Here is a 15,224-nt window from a genome sequence, read left to right on the forward strand (position 1 = left end):
TTCCTCTATACACTTTTTTTTTAACCTAGCAGATCTTCAGCTTTTCAGAAGTGGGACTTTTCCCCCAAGATGTTAGGCAATAGTGGCAGTACTGAGTGTTAACCCCAGTTTTCACCGGTACCAACTATTAAATGTGATCTGGTTTAGATAGCCAGTCCATTTTCAGGAAGTCATCAGTCCTCAACTTAATGATTTAGTGTGTAGTTATTCATGTTTCTAAGTCACTCATGTACTTTAATGTTAATAATAAAGCATGTAAACTACGCTACGACCTAGCAGTTGCACTACTAGGTATTTATCCAAGGGATACAGGTGTGCTGTTTCAAAGGGGCATATGCACCCCAAATGTTTACAGCAGCACTATCAACAATAGCCAAAGTATGGAAAGAGCCCAAATGTCCATCGATGGATGAGTGGATAAAGAAGATGTGGTACACACACACACACACACACACACACACACACACACACACACAGTGGAGTATTACTCGGCAATCAAAAAGAATGAAATCTTGCCATTTGCAACTATGCGGATGGAACTGGAGGGTATTATGCTAAGTGAAATTAGTCAGTCAGAGGAAGATAAGTATCATATGACTTCACTCATATGAGGACTTTAAGAGACAAAACAGATGAACACAGGGAAGGGAAACAAAAATAGTATAAAAACAGGGAGGGTGACAAAACAGAAGAGACTCATAAATATGGAGAATAAACTGAGGGTTATGGGAGGGGGGATGGGCTAAATGGATAAGGGGCACTAAGGAATCTACTCCTGAAATCATTGTTGCACTATATGCTAACTAATTTGGATATAAATTTAAAAATAATAATAATAATAATAACAATAAGCATTTAAAATAGATGACCCATAAAACTATATATATTCTCTTTATTGAACTATTCACAAGTTCTTTTTTTTTTCTGATGACTGTCACCTGGTGCTGTAATAAACCCCTGTCCCTTTTCTTTGGAGGACATCTCTAGCTTTCCTATATAGACAGCTCTGTTCCTCTGCTTTGTGACCTCCAGCTTGCTTAATTACTCTTTACCTCAGACAGAGCCCTTCATCTAAGAGCTCTCTAACTTGCTTCTTCAGACAAAGCTACTTTTCTGAACTCCTTCTAGAATTTTCCCTAGGGGCTTTCCTTTTTCTTATAATGAGCATATAGACTCTTGGTTAAAACCTTAACTTCCATTAGAACACAGTTTTGATGGGAAATTCAGATTTGACTTATATCATTTCAGTTGCAAGTGGACTGTTTAGTACCATTTCCTGCCCAGCATCCAGCTAGAAATGCAACTATTTATATTCTCCTCATTCCTGTTTACTATTGCTCTTAGTGCCTCACCTCTATTTCTTCTACGTTTCTTTAGGCTTATGTACAATGACACCATGGCTGTTAGCCTTATTTTGTCCTTTGAATTGTAAAAACTTATTTAGATGTTTTTGATACAGCCTAACCCTTTAACATCTGGTACCCTGTCCTGCACTCCATAAGGTATCACCAAGAATTACGTGGTGCTCTGATAGTCTGCCTCCCTAGATCCTGATCTAAGTGGGGAACAGGCAGGTGTTGAGTTGACTGTCATATTCATAAGGACATCAGGGATGGCTTAAACTCATGGCAGCTCCTGACTTGGGGGAGGGATTTAAACTGTAAAAAAGGTGAATGAAATATTTATTCAGAGACCTAAGAAATAGATCACATAAAGAAGCTGAGATACAAAGTCTAGTTTTCTACTCAGGAATAGCTCCTTTTCCTTTATTATTTTATTTTTTCATCTGCTTAATTAACACATCCATCAGCTCACATATTTAGTGTGTGTGTATATATATATAATATGCATATTATATATATATATAGGCACTATATATATATATAGTGATTTTTTTTGAGGACCTTTAAGTTCTCCTCTTTTAGCAGATTTCACTCATGTAACACCGTGTTATCAATTATAGTCACCATGTTATACATTAGGTCCTCAGACCTTATTCATGTTATTTTATTTTAAGTGATACATAATTCACATAACATAAAATTTGCTGCATAATTCAGTGGTTTTTAGTATATTCACTATTTTGAGCAATATCCCCACTATCTAATTCCAGGACATTTCCATCACCTCTACCAGTTTGTTTTTATTTTTGTCATTTTTATTATGGAAAATTTTCAAACATATATAACCATATTAAAAGTTAAAGAAAATAATAGAATAAGTCCCCATGTATCTGTTGCCAACTTCAACACATCAATTCGTGACCAGCCTTGTTTCATCTATAACCCCATGTACACCCCACCCATAACTCTGGATTTTTCAGACACCCCAATATAGATTGAATTAATAATGGGAAATTTATTAGCCCACTTAAACTATTTAGACCAGGAGGGGGCTTTACTTTGGATAAATTGATCATATCTGTCTAGCTTCTTTTCTCTTAAGAACCAGAAAACATCTTTTGCAGACACCAGCTCCTCTTCTCCCACTGGCCCAAATTTGCTTAGGCCTGCCCATCATGGAGTTGACTAATCTCTGCCATGAGATGATGAGATTACCATGACTGGTTTAGCAAAATCAGCTGGGGTAGAACGAATGCTGGGTGGTACATGTTGTCCACAATAGCAGTGACCAGTATTTGTATATCAGTATTTCTAGCTTCCATCTTCCAATGCTGAATCAAATGCATTGTCCTTCACCTGTCTCCCATTTCTTTTACTCACACAACAAATACACATAAGTTTAAACTGAGCTTTCAATAACTACTCTTTTTCTGAAGTCTGTACTTGGTATTTTAGGCTTCTATAACCTGTCCATGGCGCTTATCAACTGCTTCTCTTCCACCAGTATCCACTATGAACTCTATGCTCTTGCCAAATCATGCTCCTCAAGATGCCCTGCATTTGCCATGCTTAGTCATCAATCCAACGGTCTTCTTGTTCCAGTTCTGTGCTTAAAGAGCACTTCTTGCTCCTCTGCATATGCACACATCCTGTTACTGTATTCACATCCAATTCCTGTTACAGCTCCACAAGATCTATCTGCTGTGGACCATGTATTCATTCCCCCATTTTCTCATTCTGAGCTTTTATTACCTATTGCACTCATTTTCACACTTTTCTTTTGCATCAGCCAGGAATGTGCACCTGCTATACCATATATCCACGTGTACACCTTACATTTCATGTTTCGTTTCTGCCTGTTCCTAAAATAATACTGATGGCATGATTAATATTCACCAAATACTCATTGAATGAATGAATTTGCCAAAAATGCATGTTTGTATTGCTATGACAAGTTTTTATTCCTCTATGTTGCCTAGGCTCTCAGATCTTCTAGTCATACAGGTATTTTTATGTTAATAGTATTAATCTAAGACAGCTGGAAATAGACTCTGTATTTGTAGATTTATCATTCCTAAGCAACTTGAAATTATATGTAGTAAATTTCAGTTTTGATGAAACTCTAATTGATTCTCACATGCTAATTGGTAATTTTATGGAGGTAACTCAGATGGTAGTGATCCTAGCTAAGCCTCTGGCCCACACATTTGAACACAGCTTTGTTTTCCTCTGCTTCTTGTCATATATAAAGTAACTTTCATTAAGGATCGTAAGGGAGTTGCTCAAAATTTTATATCTAGTATATGCTGCGTTTTATGGCATGTGTTACTAGCTATGGTGCTATTCATGAATTTTAAGAGTGTTATAACTCTCATATCTGTCCTTTGGAAATGTCAAAGGTTTTGGTATAAAGTATTTTGTTTCCTTTCCCATTATATTAAATTTATCCTTTTGAATTAATGTCAATTTTTCGAACCCTTACTTAAAATCTATTGAATAACTTACAAAGAGAAGAAGGGGCCCGGAGTGTAGGGAATATTTGCAGTCCTTCAGCTTTGTGCAAGAATTAGGAACTGCAGTTCCCCCGTTTGTCTAGTTTTAGAATGAATGGTTCTTTAATGGATTGGCCTATTCCAGCATTCCTGATTTAAGGTCTGTTGTAGCATGCGACAGTTTTGATGCCAGTAACATATGTGAATTAAATTAAATTGCATTGCAGGATCCAGCCGGTCCGCTCTGACCCAGTCAGCATGCCAGGGTCATCCCGTCCAGTCTCTGATCGAAGGGGAATTTCCACCGTGATTGATGCTGCCTCAGGTAGAAAACCACCTCTAAAATGTGTGCTGGAGAGTTCTGTGCATTTTAAATTTCTTTTCCTGCACAATGTAGAGAATGGTATTTTTTTTTTTTTTGCCTTCCTCTTCTTCTTCTTTTTTTTTGTTTTGTTTTGTTTTGTTTTGGGATATGTGTGCATGTGTGTATGTGTGTATCTGTTAAACCAATACTGTGCCTACATTTGTTGCTAAACAATGCCATGCATTTAAGTATTGTTAAGTTTCGTGAATGATGCTGTGGGGTTGGCACTTGATTAAATGTAATGAACACGGTATTGAAGGCTACAGGGTTGATCACTGTTTTGCCTTTGATCTCTCAAATGTGGAGAAGCAACCTTGACAGAGAACGTAAATACAATATATGGATTCAATTTACTCAACCTGTTGAGTATCAAAGTGCTCGATCTGTGAAAGTAGAGTACAAGTGCTGTAACTTAAATGGTTTTATTATTGAAAGCATAAAGTTTAGAAATTCATTAACTTAACTTTAGTCTATCTATCACAGTTATTAACCACCTATCCTTGGAACCAAGCCATGGCTATGTATCATTAGTATCTGGAAGTAGGTCTTTGTCTCTGTAGGTGATAGTTGCTGCATTAGTATTGTAAAACTGTGTTCTGCCAGGTCTGCCAAGTAATAGAACTGTTTATAATAATACATTTTTCATCTCTGAATGCATTGATAAAGAAAATAAGGACAGTGATGCTTTATATTATGGTGCAGCTGCAGAGCATCTGAAGCTAGCATACAGCAGGGTTTCATCAAGAAAAAGTCTCTCCTGAGTGGAATTATTAAATACTCGGCATTAGTCAAACAGTTGAGTCAGACAGGATTTTAATCTATAGCAATTTCAAAATCCCCAGAGACTGCTGATTTGATTGAGGCTTAAACTGTGAAAGAAAATGGAAACAAACACAAAACTGATTTGTGAAGGTCACTTTTTAAAGACCAAAGCTTCTGTTTCTGATTCTGTGTCTGGATGTATTTTGAAGTTTGAAAGCTAAATGGTTTTGTACGTTTTCTTAGCTTTCTGATTTTTTTTCTCTCAGTGGATCGGACCTTGTGTCTGATTGAGCTGTCCGCATCCAGGGCTGTGCCTTCGTTTGTAGTGTAGACTCTTGCTTGAGAGGGCTCATACTTGTCCTTCTGCTTTCGCTTGGCAACCATGCTTGTCCCCTGGAAACAAGCACAGAAATGTGTGAAGTCTCTAGCCTTCCTTCCCTGCATTGAATGAAATATTGAGATAGGTGTCTCAAACAATAAATCTTTTTGATAGTTTCGATCTGAGAGTGCTAAGAGATCTTGCTCATCTGGAATTATCACTTAAAAATTGTGAATCCTGGAAGTGATGTATTGTAACCTAAAGTATTTTATTCAAGATTACAGTAGTAGCCTTTGTTGTAGGGGTTTAACATTCTTGAACTGCCATATTATTAATGTTTTAGAGTCAGGTGACTCCCAGTCAAGTAAAACACACATCACTAAAGCAGTTGTTGTGCGTTATTAAAAGTTGCCATATTCAGTGCTTTACTCTGAGGTAATGATACTCCACATTTATCATATAGTAGTATATCAATTTTAGCTCTTTGTAAAGATATCCTCATGCCACAGAGAGGAATATCAGTGCACTATTGGCAACCATAGTTTGATTTAAATCTGCTGCAAGAAGAGTTTTTAAAATGATGTTTAAAAAAGGAAACATCTTTGCCCTTGATTCACTCATATTTCCATCAGAGACACATTGTAGGAGATTCTAGGGTATTGTTCTACAGCTCTGAGCCTCTGCCTGAAAGTGATAATCTTTTTGAGTAGAGAAAGAGCTTCTTGGTGACTAAGCTCTGTTGTTATTTTTCTAAGCCTGTTTTCATTCCAGAAAGCCATAGTTCCTTTCTGAGACAGAGCAATGAAATGTGTGTGCTGCTTTCTGTAACTTGGAGCTAAAGAAACCCTATAGATGAGGAGTCGGACTATTATGAATAATTCTCTGCCTCTCAAATGGTTTGGATCCCTATTGTTCAACGTATTTTTTAAGTGAGTGAAAATAATATTTGTTGGGGAAACTTAATCTACTTTATCCAGTAGGACCGGTGTTGTAACAGACTTACTTTTCTATTGATATTTAGGGAAGTTAGAGACTAAATGGTTCGGGTTCCTTATAAAAAGAAGCTCATGGGAAAATTCTGTTTTAGATTTTTCTGTTAAAAAGAGTCTAATAAATTTGTATAACTGCTCCTGAACCAGGAAGTACTTCTCTGATTATGACCATTGGAGTCAGCTGCATATTATGAAGATGCTTATCTGGAGTTCTGATTGCCTTTGCTTAGAGATAAGACCACTGTGGTGCCTCCTCTGAATGGTCTTCATGGCTTTGTCTTAACCTTCAAGCAATTTATCCAATTAAATGTATTGTCTTTTTAATTGTTCTTGTGGCACATTTTATAACTATCCTTCTATTTTAGTGACAGCAATTGCTCTGTCTAAACTACTGGTGCAGTAATTATTTTTCATATGATTACTTTTCAGAGGCATTTAATGAAATGAAATCTAATGTGATATGATTAATTTTTGACAGTTGTAACAATTTTCAAAATGAAAATGTTTTGTTTATACTTTATTTATTTATTTATTTATTTATTTATTTATTTATTTATTTATAGCATGTTATGTTTTAGAGCTCTATCTATTTACCTGGCAATGTTATTCTGTTCAAACTAAAAGAGATCAGCAGAGCATTATACCACTTTTGCTAAGAAATTTTGTTTTTATAATTTCTTGATCTAGTGTATCTGTGCTTCACTCCTTCACATCGAAATATGTTTCCCAAAATATGTATGTTTTGCTTATTAACTTCAGTGATTTAGGCATGGCATAAATTCTATGCCTTTAGATACCTACGAACCAGCTTCTTACTGTCTCTATATAAATATGTGTATTTAGACTGGCAGAACTATAACTGCTTTATAAGTAGATGTCACTCCCACAGCATGTTTCATCTGAACTTTGGTGAGTCAAAATGTACTATCCTAGCTAAAATTTGAGTTTAGATAATTATGAGATGTTCCCTTCTTGACCAAGAAGAAGACCATTCTGGAAAGATACTTTATAGGATTTTACCCTTATACACACAGGCTACGTAGGACAAATGAGATTTGAAGGAACTACTCCATTTTTCATTAACATCAGTGTCTCCAAATCATAGATAATATTTCTAGATGAAGTACTTTTTTTCTCTGTACATTTCCTTTCGGTCAGCTATCTAAGAATTTCTTTTCATAGTTTGTTTTTTTTTATAACCTGTGTCCTTCTTTTGATAAAGATATAGGACCTCTGAAGGAAAAGTAGAAATATAGCTGCCAATATCCTATTCAAACTTTGTTTCTCACATTGGTGACTGATCTCTCATTCCCAGACCTGTAGGCTATACCTGTTGAGTAACTTAATAACAGCTCTAAAGTTGCTTTTGAGCCCTCCAGGCAGAAAGCCTAGAAAGATCTGGTTCATCCTAAGTTTGCTTCTCCTCATTTGTGGTTTTACTATGGAAATTGATGTTTACCAAGAAAGAACTCAAAGCAACTGAGATTTAAAGACAGACTCATGCCTGGTTCATATGAAGAGCAGGCCTCTTTGTCAAACTCTACTAAAGTAAACATTTTAATAGAGAAAATGTTATTGGAAGTGGTAGGAGCAGTATTTATGTACATTCCTGAGGAAGATGACAGTAGAAGGAAAATTGTGACAGTTAAGCAAAATGAGTTCTTATCCTGTAGAGTAGGCTTTGACAAATAAGGTATTAGTGTTATGTCAAGTATTTCTACAAATAAGGACAAAGTTCCAGACTTAGTATTTGATGTTCTTGACTTAAGAGGAATATTATTTTTGTTGTACAGTTGAAGTAATCTAAATAATTTCCAAGAGATTTGTTAATTCAGGAGATACTTTTTCGACACCCATTTTTTCCCATTAGCAAAGTAATTTGTGTACTGAAGAAAATGATATACTTAAAACGCAAACTGATTTGATTTGGTGGATTTTGTAATAATTTTTTTGGGCCTGCTATGACTGATTTTGTAACGATCACTTGTGCCTGCTTTGTGTATTTGGCATTTGATGCATCGGGTGTTTTTTTTTTTTTAAAAGGTACTTACTAGAGAAGTATGATTGGGTAGGCAACAAGGAGATTATTTAAGTCAAACCTCTGCTGGAAGGAAGGACATTCACTTGGGGCATGCTTTTATTTTACAGAGATTTTTCTGATATGCTGGGGGAAGAATATTCCTAGGGATTATATTTTATTGTATCTACAGTTGCCATTCCAATCTGAGGCAGACAAGCTTAGTCACTGTGTCTTACCGCTATCAGAGACACAAGAGATGCTGGTGGTAAGAAGCAAAGAGATTTGTAAGAAACACCATTAGTCTTCCAATGATGAGGCAACTTAGTGCTGTGATTTTAAAAACTAGAGCTGAATGATGAAAGCCATGACATTATAATCGTAGTTTTGAACATTTGTTGAAACTTTCAACAAGTGATGTTTCCTACCTATCTAGTCTTCTCTGCGTCTGTAAAAAGAGTTTAAGGTCCCCCACACAAAAAAAATTCTTTTTCTTTTTTTTGGCAGAGACATGTTCATTATTTCCTAAAATAATTCTCAGATATAAAGGATATAAAGTTCTTTAGAAATATTGATATATTTCTTTGAATACATGATGTGGCTTTCATTTAATGGACTTCCATATATTCTTTGTGATTATAAGGTGACGAAAACCCCAGGCATACTTGTACCTTGAGTATTCAAAGCCTATGTGGGATCAGTAAGAGGATTATGGATGAGGATGAAATTAAAAGAAGGCTTAGTCGTGAACTGTGAACAGTCCCTCAGAGAGGAAAAAGGAGGTCAGCAATTTTACTTTGACACTATTTATGCTTGAGACAGTTAGCAAATATTCGAATTCAGATATTAAGACTGGCTTTTTTATTAGAAAAGAGGAAGTTTATGCTTTGTTTCAACTCTAATGAACACCTACTTGTCTGTATAGAATCAAAAATAGGTGTTAGAGATGAAGAGCATAGGGAAAAGACCTGGTTTTGCCCATGAGGAAGGTGATCAGCCACATCTCTCTCCTTCTGACTTAAATATTCCTCTCATTCTTCTTTCTAATATTTATAGGATGTTAGAAGATGAAATTCAAGTTAACAATGTGGAAAATTTTAGCTCAGCACAATTAAGAAAAAAAAGTGCCCCACTTGAAGATGAAGAAATTGTAAACAGAAGTAGAAGAAGCTGTTGGGAAAGCTTTTTTCTGCTGACACATTGCTTCTTTGAATAAATCTTTGAGTCAACTAAAACCTCGCCTTTGCTTTCTCTATTGCAAGCACCAAGTCCTTGACATGACTTTAAGTCTTTCCTAAGCATTTTGAGAAGGAATTGATGGAATTCTCCCTACTGTTGATACACCGGGGTGCCACATATTTACAAGGGGCTTTTTGGCCAAAAGACCCAACTTTCCTTTTTTGTACCTTTATTACTACATCTTTAATACAAGGCTGGACTGTTTATGCAGTCTGTTGCCTGAGACTGTGGTGGCAGAGGGACAATATTGGGGGCAGTATTAGAATTTGTTTAAGCCTGAACCGGGAATTCCATTTGTCTTAGTGACGTTAGTGTCAAACTGTTAGTGCCACGCTATTTTAAATTGTGTCCAAGAGCCTGAGAGGCTTATGCTTATAGGTGCCATCTATAAACTTAGAAAGAAACAAAAGAGTCTCTTTCCATTGAATATATAAGCCCAGTGAGCAATTAAAAAGCAGCCTGGGACCTCACCCAGGCAACTAGTCAGAACCAGAGCTCATGATAGTCCCCTGGATATTGTTGAAAACTGTCAGAGAAAAGCTAAAGCAAATAATCGAAGTGAAAATAATTGTTCCCAGGAAAAAGTCTTGTTTTGTAAAGTTGGTGTAGTGTAAAGAATAGAGACTAGTAACTTGTGAATCTTTGGCTCTGTTCTCAACTTTGCCTGTAATTACCTGTTTGGGAAATTGCTTCAAAACCCAAGACTTTTCTACCATAAAATGAAGGAATTGAAGTAGATTATTTCCAAAGCCCCTTCCAGCTTGAGAAATTGATAAACTTGTACTTTGGATCACCTTTGAAGAATTTTTAAAAATCAGGGTAAAATTTATATGTAGCAGAAATGTACATATCTTAATCATACAACTTGATGAATTTTTATACCTATGTATATCACTACTCAGAATAAATTAGAATATTTCCATCATTCCAGAAATTTCCTTCATGCCCCTTCCAGTCAATACTACCTTTGAGCTAGAGATGACCACTATGAGTTTTATCATCATAAATTAGTTTTATCTATATTAAACTTTATAGATACTTTTTTGTGTCTGGCTTCTTAATGGTTTTGAGTTCATCCAGGTGTTACATGTGTTACTAGTTCCTTTTTTTACATTGCAATGTAGTACAAATATAACACAGTTTATGTATCCATTGTCCTGGGAGCCTGGGTGGCTCAGTTGGTTAAGTGGCCGACTTCAGCTCAGCTCAGAAGCCTAGAGCCTAATCCAGGTTTTGTGTCTCCCTCTCTCTCTGCCCCTTCTCCACTCACAATCTCCCCCCCCCCTGTCAAAAATAAACATTAAAAAAATGCTTTTATATATCCATTGTCCTACTGTTTTCTGCTTTTAGCTTATTATGAATAAAGCTGCTATAAACGTTACTGTAGAAGCCTTCTTTTTTGACATATGCACTTTTTTTTTTCATATACATATATTTTGAGCATATACCTAGGACTGGAATTGCTGGCTCAAGAAGTAGGCATGTCTTTAGCTTTATTAGGAACCTCCAAGAAGGTATTCCAAAATGACTATGCCATTTTTCATTCTTAGAAATGTATGAGCCATTCTTGTAAATGTAAACGGTAGTTTCAATTTGCTTTTCTCTGATGAATATCAATACTGAGTACCTTGAATATACTTTCTGGCCAGTTGGAGATCTTCTTTTGTAATGTACTTGTGAAGTGAACTTTTATGTGGTCTGTTGTCTTATTACATTTAAATTCTTTAAATATTTTGGATGTAGGTCTTCTGTCATATTTTACAAATATTTCCTTTTAGTTTATTGCCTTTTCACTTTCATATTGGTGGTTTTTGACAGCCAGAAGTCCAATTTTTCCACTGTTTTTCCTTTTATGTTTTGTGTTTTAAACAAAAATTTTTCCCCATTCCACCCAGTCTTGAGTGATGCTTTTCTCTAGTAATTGTATAGTATTGGCTTTGCATGTAGGTATATGAACCTTTTCAAATTATTTTTTATCATGCTATAAGGCAAAGATCAAGGTTCAGTTTCTTCCATGCAATTTCTTCTGGCACCATTTATCAAAAAAATACTTTTTTCCTCCAATGAATTTCATTGCTGCCTTTTTTAAAAAGTCCATGTTTTTCCTGGATTCTCTATTCTGTTCCTTTGATTGTGTGTGTGTGTGTGTGTGTGTGTGTGTATGTTTGTGTGTGTGTATCTGTCTTTACACCAATATGATACTGTTTTAATATTGTAGCGTTTTAGTAAGAGATATAGCAGTTTAATATCTTCACTTTTGCTTTTCATGTCTGTCTTGGCTACTCTAGATTCTTTGCATTTCCAAACACATGTGTATGTATATACATACCAGTAATTCCTGGTGTGGTCCACTGACCTATGGAAGTCCCCAAGACACTTTTAAGGGATCGGTGCTTGAAAGCTATTTTTATGGTAATATGAAGTGATTATTGGCCTTTCTTTTTTATGCTGTGTTGATTAAGTACAGATGATGCGGAAGCAATGGTTGATAAAACTGATGGCATCTTAGCATAGTGAAAGCAGTGGTACCAAACTATGCTTGTAGCTATGGGTACTCACTCATCGTTTAAAAAAGCTACAATTACTTAAGAATGTCTATGATACAGACAAAATCATTGACATGTGAAAATTTTATTCAATTTTGCTGCTTGTATACTTCTTTTTATTCTATATATCACAGTTGAATTAATGAATGATAGTTGTCTTGACAAAATGCACTTGTGTGATTATTGTGAACTGAACTAGCAACTATTTTCATGGAATACTATTTTATTAGAAAGAACAACTGGCAAACTTTGTTTATTCAAACCTGGGTATTTGGCAAAAATTTTCTCAAAAATAAACAAAATAGGCCTGCCACTTCAAAGAAAACAACTGACAATATTTGTTACCAATGATAAAACTCATTTTCAATTAAAACTTGGAAAATTGAAAATCATATATCCATGTATCTACCACTGTTTAATAAGCTCCCAATACTTAAAGACATTTCTGATGAGATAGGTGGTGATATTAACTAGTATGATACTTTTATGTCATATAATAATATAAATCCACATTTGGAGATCTGAAATATTTTCTGAAAGACCAATTTTATTATATTACAAAAGTATGTATGGGTAATGGACTCATTCCAAATGTAAGAAAGGACAAAGGATTTTCATGTAACAGACTACAAAGGTTAATTGATATCGTTTCAATTAACTTGTTAAGGGTCATCTCAAAGAAGAATATTCTAAGAATCTCAAAAGGCTCAGGATCTGAATATGCTCTATCCTTCTCCAGTTACATTTTTGAGTGAGGCCAACTTGTCTTCACATACTCAACCAAAACAACATATCACAACAGATTGAATGCACAAATTGATAAGAGAATCTACCTGTTGTTTATTATAAAAGTTTCTGTCCAAAAAAGTAAAAATGACATTCTTCTCATTATTTTTCAGTTTGGAAATTTTGAATAAAAAATATCACTTATGTTAATACATAGAGAGTTTCTTGTATTTTAATGAGTTAATACATAAATGTTTTCAATGTTGATAGATACAAAATACATAAACCTTTTGTGCTCTTTGGAAACCTCAATTTTTAAGAGCACAAAAGGGTCCTGAATCAAAAAAATGTTTGAAAATCACTGAGATATAACTATATCCTCATATACATACACATTAAATGTATAATCATCTCTACAGAAATTTAGATGAGATTTCATTGGATCAAATTTTGGAGAATTGACATCTCAAAAATATTCAGTCTTCTAACCCATGAACATTTTATAGCTCTCCATTTAGTTAGGCCTTTTTAATTTCTCCTACTACTGTTACATTGCAATGTAGAAGTCTTAAACATATTTTATAAAATTTACTTCAATTATTTGATGTTTTGATGCTAGTATAAATAGCGTATTGTGTTTCATTTTTCAGACTTTTTTTCATAGCAGATAGACTACATAATTTTGTTTGTATGTTGAACTTGTATCCAGAAACCTCTTTTTTTTTTAAATCTTCAAGTTTTTATTTAAATTCCAGTTAGTTAACATATAGTGTAATATTAGTTTCAGGTGTAGGATTTGGTGATTCATCAGTTACCTACAACACCCAGCACTCATCACGAGTGCCCTCCTTTCTAAATTCATGTATTCTAATAGATTCCTTTGGATTTTCTACTATGTAGTCATTGATCTGCAAACAAAGATGGTTTTCTTTCTTTCTCATCTTTATACCTTTTATTTCTTTTTCCTCTTTATTGTACTTGCTTAGACATTCCAGCTAAATGTTGAATAGAAGTGAAGATATTGAACATTCTTGTCTTAATCTTAGAAAGAAGTTTTTAATATTTCTGTATAATGTTACATGTAATTTTTAAAATGAAAACCTACATTTGAATATTATTTCTTTATTGGAGTGAGGAATAGATGGACAAAATTCATAAAAGAATCAAACTGACATTCTAAAACTGAAAAATATACCTTAAATAAATAATTTGTGGAATGGGCTTAATAGTTGACTGGATGCAGAAGAAAAGGATCAGAGACTCAAAAACAAGTCAAAAATTATCAGACTGAAGCACAGAGAGAAGAAAATAATGAAATAAAACAACTCAGTGTGAGAAGTATGTGGGGTAATATTAAACTGTCTAATGTATGTGGTTGTTACACATGGATGACAAGGAGGGAAAGGGCAAAAAAAAAAAAAAAAAAGTGAATGGCTGAGAATTTTCCAAAATTACTTAAAGACCTGAACTCTCAAAGTTTCAAGAAGCTCACTATACCCCAAGTAGGATAAAAACAAAATCACATGAAGGCATATCAGAGGCAAACTGTTGAAATCCTTAAATCATGAAGCAATTTAAAAAACTCCACTGTATTTCTTTATTTCTTGGGTTCATATTTGGGTGAGAGTTTAGAGTTATGACAAAATTAGGGTGATTCTTAAGTTTCTTTGGCAGTATGAGATCCCCATCTCCCAGGGATCTATGAGGAATCTTTAGGATATTCACCATTAGATAGAAGTAAAAGATATGGAAAGCCAGTATTTATTGATAAACAGGTCTGTGCCCAACACTGTGCTAGGTGCTTTTACATGGCTTATCCCACTGAATCATATTTAATTAGGATCACAGGCCCATCTCGGAAATATGCAAAGCGTGGGACCTAAGACACCTAGCTCCTGATACTTAGAATTACTTAAAGTGCATTATGGTGACACCTCAGATAAGTCCAAATCTCCTTTTACCCTGACTGATCAAATATTCATTTCAAAACACTGTATGCTGAAATGAGTCACATGGGAGTTGAAGAGAATCAACTATTCAGGTGGTGAAAATGTGTGAATGCAGCTGGCAGATGAAGTTCCAGTATGATGAATTCCCAACTTGTCCTTATTGCTGCAGGCAACAACTGACAGGCCTGACTGGTCATTGGCTTTCCATTTCTGGCATTGATAGGACTGAAAATTCTTCGTGTCACAGATACTTAAAAGCTGTCCCTGTTATAGTGGATACAAACAGTGCTGGAGGGTCCTTATTGCATAGAGATGTAATCAATATGGTTTAGAGTTCTTGACCTGAACCTATAATTATCTGGATGTTATAAAGGTAGCTTGTTGTTACAGAAAATGCTTATATTCAGAACTTTGGGACTAAGTTGTGAATGGAGGGAAGAAAAATAGAAGCTTTGTCCCTCTTCCTATATTTCAC

At 34.9% G+C, this 15,224-nt stretch overlaps 1 protein-coding gene across 1 annotated transcript in view; it reads left to right on the top strand.

The window, feature by feature from the left end:
* BCAS3 (BCAS3 microtubule associated cell migration factor) overlaps window positions 1–15,224 on the top strand; it is a 606,762-nt gene that overhangs the window by 340,197 nt on the left and 251,341 nt on the right. Inside the window, exon 25 of the mRNA XM_053211840.1 lies at window positions 4,063–4,160. Within this exon, the coding sequence (XP_053067815.1) occupies window positions 4,063–4,160 (98 nt within the window). The remainder of the gene's footprint in view (window positions 1–4,062; window positions 4,161–15,224) is intronic.

Source organism: Acinonyx jubatus, chromosome E1 (genome assembly GCF_027475565.1).
Source record: "Acinonyx jubatus isolate Ajub_Pintada_27869175 chromosome E1, VMU_Ajub_asm_v1.0, whole genome shotgun sequence".
Lineage (NCBI taxonomy): Eukaryota > Metazoa > Chordata > Mammalia > Carnivora > Felidae > Acinonyx > Acinonyx jubatus.